A 17,198-nucleotide genomic window follows, 5' to 3' on the forward strand; every position below is an offset into this window, starting at 1 on the left:
GCTCCGTTTGAGAGGAAGCAAGGCTACTATTTGATTTGGTGACCCCGTATGTAAATTGCGTGGCAGATTACTCACGAGACGATGATTCTGACGCTATAGAACCCTTCTTTTCTAGAACGAGGGTGCATAAATGTGTTCATATATGTACGAGTGCAGCAAAAAACGAAAGGCATAGATAGACGAGTCACATTGAAGGTCTAAGAATACATTCCAGGAGAGACATGAGTCCTTCTAGCAGATCAAGAAGGTTCTCGCCAAAGGCAGATTAGTCAATCGTAATGACATCAGCATTGCCCAGGACATCTGTTTTTGGAGGTGACGCAGTCTCTAATTTGGCAGCACTGATAATATCGTCTGCTTGTTGCTGCTCGGCTGTGCTACCCTGCTGGCCTTGCCTTTGGATTTTTTGCATATTGGGCTCAGGGGGGCATGCGCTCAGAGACGAATGCAGCTTGTAAAGAAGATTGCCAATTTTCTCAAGGGAAGAAATAGCGCCATCACCCAGTCCCTGCCAGCCATCGCCTTTGGAGTTATAGATTTGGTCTTTAACAGCACTTGCGGAATGGCTGCCTTCGGGCGAGTCTGACCGATTGGAATTTTCCAGTAACCACACCATACGGCCCTGCCTGGGGCGTGCAGATAACCGGAATCGATGATTTAATCGAGGGTAATGAAATTGGAAGACCATCGGACTGCGTGCAGTGACATGCACGATTGAAGATTCCGTCGGAACGGCCACAGTGATTTGATCCAGACACTGTAAGAGTGGGAAAGTATCGGTCATGAAACCAATAATGGAGTCAACACCCGTTTCCGAGAAACGATGGTTCAAGGCAACAGTAAGTGGCTCCTGGATGCGACGATGAGGACTGGGACTGTCAAAGGTGACCTTTAGACGTCGGCGGAATAAAGAATCGGTCTTGGAAAGACCGTGAGGTGCGTCAATACAATCGGAAAGAGAAGGTCCAGAAACGTTGATGTCAAACCGGGCAGCAAAACTCTGGTCGGGTCCGTACAAGAATGCAACCTGAGAGAGAGATAATGACTGGGGTTTCATTCCCTGCTTAATCAAAGACTGGAGGATGGAAAGAACGCAGTCAAACCGTTGCAAGCGTTCAAAGAGGCTAATTATGATGGAAGTTCCAGCCGGGACGAGCAAGCGGAGGGCAAATCCGGAACCTTTGTCTTGCATAAGGATTGAAGGGTCTGCCTTGGATACTAGTGAAAGAAGGGACTTGACACGGTATCGGAGACTACCATAGGCCACGAGAACAGCTGACTGGTTCTGACGGTCGACTCCGTGGAAAGAGAGTCGTACAGTATCCTGCAAATAGGAACCCTGGTCGATCCCCGCAGGCAATGCTATTCGAAGAGAGGAAGGAAGTGCGGCTGGTTTGTAGCGAAAGATTATGTCCGGTACCTGAAGATCTGAACCCAGCTGCAACCCCTCCAGTGAAGGATAAAAGTGCGAGTCGGGTAGTTCTGCCAAGAACCGCGCATTAGCATAGATTGCCAACATGCCTGTCAGGCCATGCAATAATTCTGCACACGCCAGGTAGTCGAACCGCCGTTGTGTGGACATCAGAGTAGTGCTGACTGGATGGGCAGGCGATGTGTTATTAGATTCCGCAGACCGAAGTTGAACCAACCACCAGCTATCGCCATCCATACTACTTGTGGCAGCGACAACCCAACGACGATCCCAGAAAGGATGGGTGAAAAAGGCAGAACGCATAGTATTTGAAGGAAACAGGCGACGAATGTCAAGTCCCAGGCCTCTTTGACCAATACTCTCTAAGCCGAGGGCTTTAGTACCAAATTCGATTTCCTCAATCGCAGTGGCACATCGTAGACGCGCAACACGAGACAGGAGCTCTTCAATCGCCGACTTATTTGGATGTCGCTCGTGTTCAGGGCGTTCCAATGTCATTGGCGCACCAGACAGAGTGATGGTCCCCGACAAGGGTTCGACAGAAACTCGAAGAGAACGAGCGGATGTCAATTGTACGTCAAGATAGCAATCGCCAGGTTCTGTAGAGGATAAATGAGCCCGTAGTGAAAGCACATGATTAGAGAAAAGAAGGCTTCTGTTCAGGGCGGCATAAGCGGTGGAGAGCAAATGTGAGGTGTGCAAGGCGATGACGCTTCGCAGAAGGCGCTCCATAGAAAGGTCGTTGGAATCGAACTGCACAGCATTGCTATTTGCCTGCTGGCCATCTCGCATCCAGCGAAGTCCTATTCGAGGAACTTGGTTGCTAGGATCATTCATAACATTGTGTCGCAGGCCTCTTTGAACACCGATCTCTAGCCAGCTCTTTGGTCCGGTCCTTGCTGGCCAGTACTGGACAACCAGTGTTCGATGAAGGAGTTCAATACGCAATGCATCTGACCATAGACCCCGAGCAAGGTCTGCAGCCTGTTTAAAGAGCGTGTTGATTTTGTTGGTCAAGACCAAACCATGAAGAAAATCAAAGCATCCCATTAGGCCATCAGTATGTAATATTTCGTTGATTTTAGCATCGAGCTGGTCGAAGATTCTGCCCTTCGGTATAGGAGATGATGGTGAAAAGAGGAAACGGATGTCCACGAAAAAGAATTGAGATGTAGTTGCCTCTTCTGCAACCGAAAGATCAAGTTCGAATTCTCCAGGTACGGTGAATGTAGCGCGACCGTCATGGACGCGATAATTCCGCAATGGAGGCGGCACTTGATCATATAATGCCAACCGCACGCTGATGATACGATTGATTTTGTGTAATTTTCTTAGCGTTGCCCTTGCATTTAAGGGTTTGGGAGGTTTGTAGCCAAGCTAGAGCAAGCAATATTAGAAACGCTCCTATCAACTGGAACTATGCTTCAAACTCACATCTGGAAGGGTTGCTACCCGGCCCTTGGAGAGAACCTCTAAAGCAGTTTTGAGATCCGGATTGGCTACCTGCGCTCGAACAAGATCTCGTTTCATCTCACCCACATATTGAACCGCGGAGGTATATGCTTGATGTCGAGTGCGAATGAAGCCCTGGATATCAATGAGCCGACTGACCTCTGCTGCCTGGCGACTCCATTGTGAGAGAACCAGGAGCTTGATGAATTCGGCCCTCTTGGCGTGTGCAAAATCTAAGATTCGCACTTTCTTGTTTACATTTTCCACGGACTGGTTCCCCAGAGACTTCCCATTTGTAGCTGGAAGAGAGGATGTTTGGGAGGAGACTGATACTGCAGCCAAGTCTGTGACCAACTCAGAGAGGTCAATCCAACATTGCTGCGCTGCTCGGTTCACAAGTGTACCGAATGGAAAGAATCCTTGTGTGATATGCGGTAGCTCAAATGGAGTCGAAACGGGGTGTTCCATGCTTTGGGGGGTCATTTTTGAAGATTGATTCAAAGCTGTGACATCCCTACTCAAGCCATTCGTATGGACCGGTCCGTTGATGGAAGTAGGGAGCTGGTGGGATTTGTCGCGACTCGGTGCGCCATTTGTCACTTCATTAAGGCCGGAATGTCGCAAAGATCCATCAACGCCGGCATTATCCATGATGACACCGGGCATATCTGAACAAATCGGATTACCAGCGTGGTGTGATTCCTCGGTGGTGCCTCCCCCTCCTGGGCTCTCTGCACAGTTTCAACAAGCGAGCTAGTCCAGCCGCTACTCTGGGCGCAAACCAGTAGATACTGAAGTAGGAAGGGAAGGTGAGAGTAAGAACCAGGTGAGAGGAAATTTCTCAGCCCAGTGCCATGCGTATCACTGGCCGTGCAAAACAATGATCTCGATCATAATCAAGGGAGCTGGGTACACGACCAAAGCTCTAATTGGGGTTGTAGAATAAAGACCCCGATGCCCGTCAGGCGTCGAATTAGATTGACGGGGCTGAGAAATTGCTGGCGGGTTGTTTTTTTCAATTGCGCCGAGTTCCTGCACGATATGATCGAGGATGATGGGGGGATATCTGATCGATTTAGGAGGATTTGCAGAGGAGCGATTTAACGAGGAGAAAAGTATAGCAACCGTGAGCGCAGAGAGATAGATCTCAGGGAAAGAACGGAGGTTCTGCAACGAAGGAGTACAGTCAAAGATGGGCACAGAGGCTCTGATGCCGAAAGGATTGAAGGGCAGAGAGGGAAAGCGCGCGATGCGCATGCACCGCCTTTGGCCCGTTGACGCCTTGGTGCCTTAGTTTCCAGTAAATTTCCAGGTATTATTCGATCAGGGATGTGCTTGTCTACGGGTATTGGCGCCTATATTGCCTGATGGAGCTTGGGTAATTACCGGTACTGTACGGATCGCCCCAAGGGGCCCATCCGCCCCTTCTGACTAGCATGACCTCACCATCTCTCAACGTGATATTGATCATGATATATGACTTTCCCCAACAATGACTCGCCATGAAGCAGAGGTAGAGGCGGAGCAGGAAGCCATCGGTCGGGCCCCTCTTTACCCCGGCGATGATCCTCGACCGACAAGCAAGAAGGAGCTGGCTGGCTGGTATTGTTATGGCTGGGCTGCAGAGGTGTTTACCGTGTGTGCCATGGGTATGTCGTCGATACCCTTTCCCGATTCCTTCGTTGGTGACGCCCTTTGAACAATGCCTTAGCTTCCTTTCTTCCAATTACCCTTGAGCAGATGGCCCGGGATCGTGGGTTCCTTCTATCCGACAAAACGACCCCGTGTAGTCCAACGTGGAACCCTTCTCATCAGGTGAACCATCAATCCGGGTACGAAGCTCAAAAATCAAATTCGAGCCAATGCATTATCTTTTTCCTGGGCGCAGAGATTAATACTGCAAGCTTTGCGCTATATACATTCTCCCTGAGTGTTTTAGTACAAGCTATCCTTATTATCTCCATGTCAGGTGCCGCAGATCATGGAAGCTATCGCAAGAAACTTCTGGTAATGTTTGCTTTCATTGGAGCCGTCGCAACCATGTTGTTCCTTAGCGTCGTGCCCCGGATATATCTCCTGGGGGGGCTACTGGCGATTGTGGCCAACACCTGCTTCGGTGCGTCCTTTGTTCTACTAAATTCCTTCCTACCAGTTCTGGTCCGCCATCATCCTTTGATCATTGGGAAGAGCCGGGATGCACTACTGGGAGAGAGTTTCCAAGATGCCTCTACTCCATTACTCCAACCCGTCGAGAATGAGGATGCCGGTATGACATCTATGCAACTCATCCTTTCAACCAAGATATCGTCCTTTGGAATTGGAATTGGTTATATTGGCGCTGTGGTATTGCAGATCATATCAATTGCCATCGTGGTGATAACCCATCAAACGACCTTTTCACTCCGCCTAGTCTTGTTCTGTATTGGACTGTGGTGGTTCATATTCACTATTCCCGCAACCTTATGGTTGCGCACTCGACCTGGCCCGCCCTTGTTAAGCAATGGGAAGCCTCTTTACACATGGAGGGCGTACTTGGTATATTCCTGGACGTCTCTTGGGAAGACTATTATGCGGGCGAGACGGCTAAAGGATCTTCTCCTCTTTCTCGCCGCTTGGTTTCTCCTTAGCGACGGCATTGCCACTGTCAGTGGCACAGCGGTGTTGTTTGCCAAAACCGAACTCAATATGAAACCCGCAGCTCTGGGACTCATCAACGTGATTGTCATGCTTGCCGGCGTATTTGGCGCATTCTCCTGGAGCTATGTATCGAGAGTATTACGTCTTCGTGCGTCACACACCATCATCGCCTGTATTATTCTGTTTGAACTGATCCCACTCTACGGAATCCTTGGGTTCGTCCCGTCGGTTCAGCGCTTAGGTATCGGCCTCCAACAACCATGGGAGATGTATCCACTGGGAGCTATTTATGGCCTTGTCATGGGTGGGCTCTCCTCCTATTGCCGAAGTTTCTTTGCCGAATTGATCCCACCCGGGCATGAAGCTGCTTTTTATGCTCTCTATGCTATCACCGACAAGGGATCTAGTATTTTTGGCCCTACAATTGTCGGTGTCATCACTGATCGGTATGGTGCGATTCGGCCCGCCTTTGTGTTTCTAGCCATTTTGATCTTTCTCCCCTTGCCACTCATGCTGCTTGTGGATGTCGAACGAGGAAAACGAGATGCACTCGAACTCGGTGCCGACCTTGATGGTTTGTCAGCCTCGGGATATGGCACTATCTCGACAAGCGCAGAAGAATAGGAATTGGTCCGTTGAATGTAGAGCAACTAATTTTCTTTTCTCATTTCGGGGCCTTATCTCATTGTCTTGTTTCAAGTCCTCATTTCCATCTCTCTTTCTCTCTTTCTCCATCTTACCTAATGCCTATACCTGCATCAAGCCACGTACACATCTACCCAAGCTCAATCTATGGAGGGTTTTAGAAAATTATACCAAAACCTGATCTACGTATCATATTTTATTCTTCGGGAAATCAAATTATCTGAAATTGCTTTTCTCTCCCCCCTTCTCCTGTTCTGGTTGAACAACATTCTGCCAAGCACCCTAAGAGCATAGATTGGTCATCTTCATTGGATCGTGTAACTAACGGAAGTTTGGGTAAGCGTGGCCTGAAGGAAAGATATTACTAGTTTCCCTAGAGCACTATATGCATCCCGTGTATAGGGAATGTATTTGTGTACATCTACAGCTGAAAGTTCATGTAAGCTGTGTAGATCTTTGCATAGTCGGAGAAAGGTACAAGTACTAGGTTGATACCTAAGGGCGTGCGTTCCCCTTGCGTGGGGGCCCGCCCTGCATACTGTACCAAAGCAAAGCTCCACTCCCGCAGCCAAGAGAACAAACTGTCCTCAACTTCGGCCCCAATTGTTTTCTTAAATATCATAACCTTTCCCCAAATCTCTTCATACCTCTAAAGCTAGGTTGGTAAGTTTAGACCCCCCCCTCCATCTTTGTTTTGACTTTTCTTGGAACCCACCGAGGCTAATATATAACGCTCTGTAGCTTGTGTTGCACTAGACCCTTTTATTGATCCATTATGCGGTCGTTCACCCCTCTCATTTTGAGCCTTCTGGGTGTCACTGCGGCGGCGTCCTCTGCTGCTGATACCGATTCGGCGACGTCCAACGTGATCTCCCTGACCACGGATACATTCGACGACTTCGTCAAGGAGCACGAGTTGGTCCTGGCAGAGTTCTTTGCTCCATGGTGTGGCCACTGCAAAGCATTGGCTCCCAAGTATGAAGATGCTGCCACAGAGCTGAAGGACAAGAACATCCCCCTGGTTAAGGTGGATTGCACTGTCGAGGAGGAACTGTGCCGCACCTACGAGGTTGATGGCTACCCAACTCTGAAGGTTTTCCGGGGTCCTGAGGCACACACCCCGTACGGAGGTGCTCGTCAGACTGACTCGTACGTTCTTCTCGAGCTAATCACATCCAATTTGGTGTCCGCCTGCTTACACGCTATCTCACCAGGATTGTCTCGTACATGACCAAGCAGTCAATGCCCGCCGTTTCCAGCGTCTCAGAGGAGACTCTGGAGGAGTTTAAAACCCTGGATAAGATTGTCATTGTCGGGTATGTCGGCTCCGATGACAAGACCTCGAACAAGAGTTTCACTTCCTTCGCCGAGGCCAACCGCGATAACTTCATGTTTGCCGCCTCTAATGACGCCGCACTTGCCAAAGCTGAGGGTGCCAAGCAACCCTCTATCGTACTCTACAAGGATTTCGACGAGAAGAAGGACGTTTACGATGGCAAGTTCGATGAGGAGTCTATCATGCAGTGGGTGAAGACTGCCAGTACTCCTCTTGTTGGTGAGCTTGGTCCTGAGACTTACGCCAAGTATATGTCGGTATGTGAAAACGAGGGTATTCGTCTCCTAGCCACTCGATGACTGATTTTTATTCTCTACAGGCCGGTATTCCATTGGCCTATATTTTCGCCGAGACCAAAGAGGAACGCGATCAGTTCACTGAGGACTTCCGCCCGATCGCTGCTAAGCACCGCGGAGAGATCAACATTGTTACCCTCGACGCTAAACTCTTTGGTGCTCACACCAGCAACCTCAACCTGGAGCCTGAGATCTTCCCCGCTTTCGCCATTCAGGATACCACCAAAAACTCCAAGTACCCCTACGACCAGTCCAAGAAGATTGACGCCAAGGAAGTTGGCAAGTTCATAAAAGATGTCATTGATGGCAAGGTTGAGCCCAGCATCAAGTCTGAGCCTATTCCCGAGACCCAGGAGGGTCCAGTCACTGTGGTCGTGGGCCGTAGCTACCAGGAGCTTGTCATTGATAACGACAAGGATGTCTTGCTCGAGTTCTACGCTCCGTGGTGCGGTCACTGCAAGTCGTGAGTCCATGTTTTATTCCCCATATACTTCAAACACCCCTTTAACACTAGCCTAGTCTTGCCCCCAAGTACGACGAGCTCGCCGCTCTGTATGCCGATGTTCCCGAATTCAAGGAGAAGGTCGTCATCGCTAAGATTGATGCCACCGCTAATGACGTGCCTGACTCTATCACTGGGTTCCCAACTATCAAACTGTACCCGGCTGGCAAGAAGGACGAGCCAGTCGAGTATGAGGGATCTCGCACTGTCGAGGACCTGATTACCTTCATTAAGGAGAATGGCAAGTACCAGATTGACGGACTGGCTGAGGGTGCTAAGCTCGAACAGGGCGGTGATGTGACCGCCCCTGCCTCCGCCTCTGAGAAGGCCTCTGAGACCCCAGCTCCATCTGAGGAGAGCCACGATGAGCTGTAAACTTGCCCCTAGTGACCGGCTTTATCTCTCTTTGCAATGCAGTGTCTTGTATTACCAATTTGACATGTCAGTTCTGACTCAAACGTATCCAACACTCGTAGGCTTTTTTCCTGTACATTTTCCTGTAAATTGTAATCAAGAGCTCCGTTCAAGAAAGGCGGGAAAAAATGTTTTTGGACTACGATAACGATTATACGTGTGGATTTGATGGGTCTATACTGTCAATCTCCCGAATTTAGTCAGCTTTCTCTGACGCGTCTCGCGCGCAACGCGTCGATCACCATACCTCAGGGAAAATCGTCAAATTCGGCCCAAGGTCTTTCTGATTAGGCACTTCATCCCAAAGACACCCCTGGTCAACTATCTTACCAAACCTCTATCCACGCCGCTTGCCTATTCAGTATGGTCAGCCCAGCCCTCAAACGAAACGCGGACCACCTCTCTACACCGGCCTCAGACACCAAGAAGCCAAAAGGAGGGAGCATTACATCTTTCTTTGGTGTTCCAAAGCCCAAGGTGCTAAGCACACAAGCCAATGGAGTCGCACCAGCTGCTCGTTCGAACTCCTTCAATAAAGAGAGATGGGTATCGTCTCTCACTGCGGAGCAGAAGGACTTACTGCAACTGGAGATTGATACATTGGACGAAAGCTGGCTTGCCCACCTTAAGGATGATGTCACCACACCCGAGTTTCTGAACCTGAAGCGATTTCTGAAGAAGGAGAAGGACTCCAAGGCCAAAGTCTTCCCTCCCAATGAAGATGTCTATTCTTGGTAAGGGTATCTCAAAATTTATATGGCAAGACGATATACTAAACAAGCAACTAGGTCCCGACTTACCCCACTGCACACTGTTAAAGTAGTAATCGTGGGCCAGGATCCATATCACAACGATAACCAAGCTCATGGGCTGGCATTCTCTGTGCGACCTCCCACCAGGGCTCCGCCATCATTGGTCAACATTTATAAAGGGCTCAAGAAAAACTACCCAGACTTTGCTCCACCACCAAACAATGGTGGTCTGCTTACACCTTGGGCTGAGCGAGGTGTACTGATGCTCAACACCTGTCTCACAGTTCGTGCCCACCAGGCTCATAGCCACGCCAACAAGGGGTGGGAGCCTTTCACACAAAAAGTTATTGACTTAGTTGCCCGAGTACGAACTCATGGGGTTGTTTTTTTGGCTTGGGGAAAGCCCGCTGGTCTGCGGGTAGCTAAGGTCGACCGCAAGAAACATTCTGTGCTCCAATCAGTACACCCGAGTCCCTTGAGTGCACATGCAGGATTCGTAAGTTCCACCAACCATTGTTCTATGGTTCTTGTGGTCGCTTCTACACTTTGCGAACCGAAAACTGACTTGAATATGACCAGTTTGACAATGGCCATTTCAAGAAATGTAACGACTGGCTTGCTTCACGGTATGGTGATGATGAGGTGATTGATTGGAGCCTGGTGCCAACAAAGATTAAGCCGACTGCTCCTTCAAATAAAGAGAATTTATCGACTTTGGGCAATGTCGCATCCGTGACAACAATGGCACCGAAGCCTTTATGTCCTGATGAGGACGCCAACGCTACAGCTTGCCCTGCCGATGAATTCGACGATGCAGATGCTCTTGAAGCCTTAGCAGCAATCGAGGAAGAAGAAGAAGAAAAAGAAAAATCTGCCAAGCTTGTTTGATATTGATTGGAAAAGAACACATGGTCAGATCTCTTCTTGATGGACATTGAAGTATTGTACTGTTTAGCATGGTGATCTGGGCATGGGAATGGGAACAACCAGGAGTAAAAAGAATCTCGTAGTTTATTGTGAAAATTTCAACTATGATGAAAGCCATAGTATTCTGTAATCAACGATGTTATTCTCGAATCAATCTCAGAAACAAGGCCTTCCAAGGTAGTCAAGAGAGCGAATGTATTCAAGGCGGCACGCAGCTCTTATCGATAAGCCTTCGGTTTCTCTTTTCTCCCCGCACTGGATGTGACTTATCCTTGCTATCCTCTCCATGGAGTTTACATGGCAGGCCAATACTCCCCAATGGCGGAGTAGAAACCGGGCTTCACGAGCTTGTCCGACCTGCCAGCGACGAAAGGTGCGTGGACGTGACTCGAAAAATATGGCTGAGCACTGAAAATCCCATAGAAGCGGTGCCGGCACCTCGCTCCTAGTTCAGTGGAGGGTCAACTCCTACCGACACACAATAATACCAATAAGCTTGATACAGTTCGCAATGTCGCCAGTCCTTTGGATTTTCGGGACTCGCATACCCATGGTCTCGCGACCTGGGAGAGAACCTCGTCAGCAGATCCAGCTTTGCAAACAATCCCCAGTACGGAGCGATTCGTAGGAGACTTGAACCCGGAAGCATTCATACGAGAGAAGCTGGATGAAACCACCGGTAACCGTCTCCGGGACCGGGTTGGGCTCTGGATTAGCTCCCCATCTATACAGGATCGTGATCATGATGTGCATAATTCGCGACATACTGCAGACAAGAAAGACTTTCCTGCATTGCCACCGGCACCAACTTTGGACCGACGGGCAATTGAAATTCTATTAAACAAGCGATCCTCCTCGGCAATACAGGCATGTGGTCAGCTCCCTAAGACGACTCTGGAGCCTCTCACAGCTATCTACTTTTCCAAGATCAATCACACCATTCCTCTACTAGAGATGGACTCTTTTGTCAACGCCCAAGCTCAAAGCTCCGTGTCTAATTTTCTCGAGCGGGCCATTTGCCTTGTTGCGGCGAAAGACCCAGAAGCTCTTCCATATCTGCGCTTAGTAGAGGAAGGACCGGTTGTGCCAACACGTCAATTCTGCTCTAGCATCTACAGTGGGCTCACGGTCGCCATGGATATGGAGTTGGAGTCTGATCGCTTGACCCGTATCCGTATCCTTGCACTGTTGTCTTTGCATTTTGAAGGCAGTGAGGGGGGAGAGGCCGCATCCTTGCATCTTTGCCAGGCCATTCACCAAGCCCAAACGGTAGGTTTGCACCTTGATCGACCGGATCGGACATCTGAAGACCCTTTGGTCAAGTTGTTCTGGGGCCTCTGGACCCTAGACAAAATGCACGCAAGCATCGGCGGTCGCCCCGTTCTTTTGGCCGACCGCGACATTGGAATACCAAGACCAAAATCCCACACCCGAGGAGCATTTGGCGTGTGGCTTGCCATATCAGACTTGCTTGCAACCGTCATATCGTATTATCGACCCTCTGCTGTATCTACTAGCGGATGGGAGGAAGGGTTCCCGGCATTTGAGGATATTGTAGGAGATGATGCGCACGGGGACTTAGATTTTTCAACTCTTGGTGCGTGGGACGACATTCTAGGTCTTGATGGAAGCTAGAACAACCAGAAGCTAACTGACCAACAGGGATTTTGGAGCTATATTATCACTGTGTCGCTATCTTGTCCTGTCGGTACAAACTGACCGATGGTCTCGATGGCACCAAGGTTTCCTCTATTAGGCAGGGCCTCGCGGCAGTTCGGATTCACTCTATTGTTGCCTCGGAATGTGCAGGCAGGCTACCACCGCTTCCCATTGTCCCCTACGCAATATCCCTATCAATGAGTGTCTCCTACCGACAGCTTCGCTCTAGCAAGTTGATTACCCATTTTAATCGAGCCAAGGCCAGCTTGGAAACATGCTGCTTTTTGCTCGAAGATCTCAGTCCTCGCTGGTCTTCTGCCGAAGCAATGGCACGCCTTGGCCGAAAAGCCTTACAGCATATTGACCATGAGCACCCGCAATATGCCCAACCGAAGACAGCATTGCTGCCACAGCCTTCTCGCGTACATCCAGGCCGCCCGGAGCCTATTGCTCTCTCCAACAATATTGAGATCCAGTCAGACCCGGGTGACTCCGGAGGTAACACTGGTATGTCAGTTGCGGATCTTGCTCCTGAATTGTCTATGAAAAGCCCTCTACCATCCATGAATGACATTGAAGCTTCAATGGATGGCTTTGCCGACATTGATACCTTATTTGGGGAATTCCTGGATCTGTCTCTTCCGACGAATTTTTGGGATCCCATATTTACAGAGACAGAACCAAATAATCAAGGATCATGATTTCGGCATAAATGCTCATCATGTGTTGTGTGAGATCTTGATCTGATCACAGAGATGCCTGGTAAGGCCCTTGGAATTCATTATTTGGGACAATTTGTCCCGCAAATACTTTACTCAAGATAGGGCGATCTGATATGGATCATCCCTAAAACTCATAATCCGACACACTCGTCTGATATGTTAGAGCTACCGTGGCGGTCGTTCCACGTAGTCTGCAAAGTGTTAAGGCCATGAGAATGCATGTTCCTATGACCTAGACTATTTCTGCTGGCAGAATATTCAAGGATTACAAATTGTTACATTGAAGCCTTTCCGTATATACTCTCAGATAGTACTCATGCAATATGTTTAAATATTGTTCGGAAGTAATGTATCGGTGTACGTAGGAGCTCGAAGCTCGGAAAGCGGTAATGGGAGCGGTGACCTAAACCGGGTTATTGCCAATCTGGCCCCAATAGCCTGTGCCCACCGCATCATAGGTAGCACACAACTTCATCCCCGCTTCCCAGCCTCCTCCACTGCCTCTTTCTTTTTTCTTCTTTTCTTAGGCCTCTCCTGTCCTCGCTTTACCTTTACCCTGTTCCTTGCTCTGTTTGCTGCAGGAACTAAAACTCAACTCATTCTCCTCTCCCCCCCCTCCCTATCTCTCCCAACCGCGGTGCTCGCTCGGCTTTAAAGAGTTCCATCAACCTCCATGGCTCCTCCTCCACCCGCAACCCTGCCTCTAGCCGAACGACTGAAGGCCCTAGCTCAAACCCTTCAGTAAGTGCTTCCTACCGCTGCATGGAGCTTCAATGATGATTGATTAGTACTAATCTGACTTCTTTCTACAGGTTCGCTTGGTTCGTCGGGTATGTACCTCGGGAATTCATCCAGATTCGCTTTCTCTAAGAAAGACCACTGACCACATATAGCCATCTGACGCTTTTGCTGTCTGTCTTCCGCTACTCTTTGTCTTTCATCTTTTTCAATTACTATTCCTCCACGGCACGAATTTCTTATCGCCTGGCGTTTATCTCGGCAGCTGTGACCTATGGAATCGTCGTGTACAAAGGCCACTTCGCCCGGGGTGTCCAAGGAAATTTGCCGACAATCGTGACGAAGCTCATCTCTGACGAGAATGTGCAATACCTTGGTGCGTGCTCGGTGATAACAGCTCACATGTGACAGGTTGCTAATGTGCCGTAGGAATGGCTCTCGTCTGGTTATACTCGCGCCAGCTTATCCTGGCCCTTCTGCCCTTCAGCGTGTACTCGGTCTTCCATGTTGCGACCTACAGCCGCATGTACCTTATCCCCACCCTGCAGCCCACAGTTCAGGGTGCCGGTGCAAACTCGCCTGGTTCGCCGAGCTCCAAGCCCGCAACCAAGCAGAACGCTCTCGCTGAGACCATTGGCCGCTTCATCAAGCAATACTATGACGCCAGCATGGGTGTTGTCGCTACCCTTGAGATCCTGCTTCTGTTCCGTCTGATTCTTTCCGCGATTGCCTTCTCCAAGGGCAGCTGGGTTCTACTGCTGGTTTACCTTTCTTTCTTCCGTGCTCGCTACGCCCAGAGCTCTTTCGTTCAACAGGCTGTTCGTCAGCTTACCGCGCGTGCCGATGCCTCCATCTCTCACCAGAGCACCCCCCCTCAGGTCCGTCAAGGCTGGGAGGCATTCAAGGGCGTTGTTCGTCAAGCCTACGAGACCACTGACATCAGTCGCTATGTTTCTGGCCCTGCTGCTGCCAACAAGAAGCCGCAGTAAGCGAGTATTAAGCCGCGCTTTGAGCGCGTCAGCCGGTTTAAAAGTTTCTCGAAGCTTTCATTCACTGGAAACTTGAGGTCTTCAGATCGCAAGTCTCGGTGAATTATCTCGGCGGTGTAAGGAAGGTGATATGATATGATTTCCCTATACTTCGATTTGGGTATAATCGGATTGAGGGAAGGTCGATCGTTTGTGAGTATGGACCAATGAAGGTTCATTTGTAGAAAAGATGCGGACGTGGAGGATTTCCGCCCTGATGATGCTATATGCAACGCAATGCCATGTCTTTTATCATTTTTTGTTTCTTTTTCTAGATACAATGAACTCGTATTTATTGCCTTGAATTTCGGATAGCCACGTTTATGAAGTCCGTTATACACCTAGAATCTCAGTGCTGTTTTCCCACCCGACTAGCAAGGATCTACCTTTCTTGTCAACTGGACCTCCTTTGAACTCCGCTAGACTCCACTGGCCTCCTGTAGGTTGTTCGGTCCAATATTCGAGCCAAATGGGGGCTTCTTGAATCCTATTCGCAAAGTTTAGGATAACCTTCTAAAACCACATGTTGACAGATATAGGGCCAAGAACCACAAATCAACGAATACAGGACTGGGTGTGCTAGGAATCTCGGTCAGGTTGATGTCATAAAGCATAAACATCTCTCGTAAGCCCCTGCCGTCAAGTAAGGCTATGACGTATTTGATACACGTTTACATCTGCAGAATGCTTGCGGCTATTGGACTATGAATCCTCTTAGCCGGAGCCGCGTCTGCAAGAGCTTGCTATAACGCGACTGTTACGATTCTTGTTCCTTCGTGAAACGCTGTTTCCTATGGATATCCAATCTGATACGGGCCATGGTCTTAATGTGCATTACAATGCCACCGAGGGTTATAAGCATACTACGAACTCCTTGCAGAGGCAAGGCTTTAGGTTGGAGTCAGACAACCAATTTAAAGGTCATGGTCGTTGAAGACCATAGTATTGAGCATGTCGGGACTTACTGCATGTCGGGACTTACTAGTAATCAATTTGATCGATTGGCTCTCATTAGTCATTGTATGACGTAGCTAGCGTAGAGACTTCTTGCCTTATTATCGGGGCATCCACAGAGGCGGAGAAAAAACACCAGATTTTCGATCTCGGCCCCGAGACCCCCGGACAAATCTCCTACTCAACGCCCTTTTGTCGCTCTTTATAGTTTCTTACCGGGGGTGATACCTTTTCTTCCTCTCTCGCCAGTTCTCTCCAATCACCCCCCGGTTCCTTTCATCCCGGGACCAGACTCGGCGCATTATTGCCATGAGCCTGACCTCGCGAGTGTTTGGTCTGTTTTCGACAACAGCGACCGCTGACCCTGCGACCAGTGATTTTCCTACTTCTACCCCTCACACACAACTGTCGACGCATAATGGAATAGGTATTGGCGCCATCCGCCATGCGCGGGATAGACACATCCTGGAGGAGGAGGATGAGCCCCGTCCGCCGTACCTACATGTGAGATTTTGCAATCATGAGATACTGGCATTGCGATGACTAACAGCTGATAGGCAATGTTGGCCGGTGGAACAGGAGGCACATGTGGTGATATGTTAATGCATTCATTGGATACCGTCAAAACCCGACAACAAGGCGACCCGACATTCCCACCGAAATACACATCCATGACCTCGTCATATGCAACTATCTATCGCCAGGAAGGATTTTTACGGGGTTTATACGGCGGTGTGATCCCGGCCTTTTGGGGTTCGTTCCCGGGAACGGTCACCTTCTTCGGCGTGTACGAGTTTACCAAACGCGCGATGCTGGATAGAGGAATTAATCCCAACATCGCCTATCTCTCGGGTGGTTTCTTTGCCGATTTGGCTGCATCGATTGTTTATGTACCGTCGGAAGTGCTGAAAACCCGGCTTCAGCTGCAGGGCCGATACAATAACCCGTACTTCCATTCTGGATATAACTATCGCAGCACCACCGACGCATTTCGAACCATTGTGCGCCAGGAAGGTGTGTCGGCTCTGTTCCACGGCTACAAGGCCACAATCTTCCGAGACTTGCCATTCTCCGCTCTGCAGTTCGCCTTCTATGAGCAAGAACAAAAATTAGCCAAAGAATGGGTTGGTCAGCGAGACATTGGATTGGGACTGGAGATCCTTACTGCAGCCACGGCTGGTGGTATGGCTGGTGTGATTACCTGTCCATTGGACGTGGTCAAAACGCGTATTCAAACCCAACAAAATCCCCCGCAGAACCCCGGTGGATCGTCTGGGGCCAAGCACACTGGTGATCATGCCCCTAAGGAAAGTCCTCGGCCACATGCCCCTGGATCACCGCATTCCTCCTCGAAAGCACACTCACGGCCAATCTCCACCTCCTCGCCATCTACATCGGTGGCACCACCTGGTGCGCCACGGTTGGATACATCATCCGTGTTTACGGGGCTGAAGATGATCTACCGCAGAGAGGGGCTTGCGGGGTGGTTCCGTGGCGTGGGCCCACGCGGTGTGTGGACCAGCATTCAATCTGGAACGATGTTGGTCATGTACCAATACCTACTCAAACAAATCGAGGCTTACCAGGGCCTGGAAGGCTCATCTCTGTGATGTCTGATTTCACCTGCATACGGAAGGGACCTGATTCATTGGCATGGCGTTTTTTTAGGGGAGTTTTCCTTCATTCATTCCCCTCTGTATAACT

At 49.5% G+C, this 17,198-nt stretch overlaps 7 protein-coding genes across 7 annotated transcripts; 6 read left to right on the top strand and 1 right to left on the bottom strand.

Moving 5' to 3' along the window:
* Positions 1-265: 265 nt before the first annotated feature.
* N7503_010967 (mediator of RNA polymerase II transcription subunit 14) lies at positions 266-3,550 on the bottom strand (the record flags this gene model as incomplete). The annotated part of the gene is made up of 2 exons (XM_057070513.1): positions 266-2,809; positions 2,867-3,550. The coding sequence occupies 2 exons, from the start codon at positions 3,548-3,550 to the stop codon at positions 266-268; spliced, it is 3,228 nt and encodes a 1,075-aa protein (XP_056917124.1).
* Positions 3,551-4,376: 826 nt separating this feature from the next.
* On the top strand, positions 4,377-6,145 carry atg22-1 (putative autophagy protein Atg22; the record flags this gene model as incomplete). The annotated part of the gene is made up of 2 exons (XM_057070514.1): positions 4,377-4,533; positions 4,596-6,145. 2 exons carry the CDS (start codon positions 4,377-4,379, stop codon positions 6,143-6,145), a joined length of 1,707 nt encoding a protein of 568 aa, XP_056917125.1.
* A 796-nt stretch (positions 6,146-6,941) lies between these two features.
* pdiA (protein disulfide isomerase PDI1) lies at positions 6,942-8,675 on the top strand (the record flags this gene model as incomplete). The annotated part of the gene is made up of 4 exons (XM_057070515.1): positions 6,942-7,315; positions 7,381-7,759; positions 7,822-8,261; positions 8,318-8,675. 4 exons carry the CDS (start codon positions 6,942-6,944, stop codon positions 8,673-8,675), a joined length of 1,551 nt encoding a protein of 516 aa, XP_056917126.1.
* Positions 8,676-9,077: 402 nt separating this feature from the next.
* N7503_010970 (uracil-DNA glycosylase) lies at positions 9,078-10,354 on the top strand (the record flags this gene model as incomplete). The annotated part of the gene is made up of 3 exons (XM_057070516.1): positions 9,078-9,448; positions 9,503-9,962; positions 10,046-10,354. The coding sequence occupies 3 exons, from the start codon at positions 9,078-9,080 to the stop codon at positions 10,352-10,354; spliced, it is 1,140 nt and encodes a 379-aa protein (XP_056917127.1).
* A 325-nt stretch (positions 10,355-10,679) lies between these two features.
* Positions 10,680-12,753, top strand: N7503_010971 (transcription factor domain-containing protein; the record flags this gene model as incomplete). Its single annotated transcript, XM_057070517.1, has 3 exons — positions 10,680-10,766; positions 10,817-11,990; positions 12,056-12,753. 3 exons carry the CDS (start codon positions 10,680-10,682, stop codon positions 12,751-12,753), a joined length of 1,959 nt encoding a protein of 652 aa, XP_056917128.1.
* Positions 12,754-13,447: 694 nt separating this feature from the next.
* N7503_010972 (uncharacterized protein) lies at positions 13,448-14,501 on the top strand (the record flags this gene model as incomplete). Its single annotated transcript, XM_057070518.1, has 4 exons — positions 13,448-13,515; positions 13,587-13,604; positions 13,668-13,888; positions 13,942-14,501. 4 exons carry the CDS (start codon positions 13,448-13,450, stop codon positions 14,499-14,501), a joined length of 867 nt encoding a protein of 288 aa, XP_056917129.1.
* Positions 14,502-15,803: 1,302 nt separating this feature from the next.
* Positions 15,804-17,104, top strand: N7503_010973 (putative mitochondrial carrier protein; the record flags this gene model as incomplete). Its single annotated transcript, XM_057070519.1, has 2 exons — positions 15,804-15,998; positions 16,052-17,104. 2 exons carry the CDS (start codon positions 15,804-15,806, stop codon positions 17,102-17,104), a joined length of 1,248 nt encoding a protein of 415 aa, XP_056917130.1.
* Between the last annotated feature and the right edge of the window lie 94 nt (positions 17,105-17,198).

Source organism: Penicillium pulvis (genome assembly GCF_028828015.1).
Source record: "Penicillium pulvis strain IBT 33274 chromosome Unknown scaffold_8_segment0_segment0, whole genome shotgun sequence".
Classification (NCBI taxonomy): Eukaryota; Fungi; Ascomycota; class Eurotiomycetes; order Eurotiales; family Aspergillaceae; genus Penicillium; species Penicillium pulvis.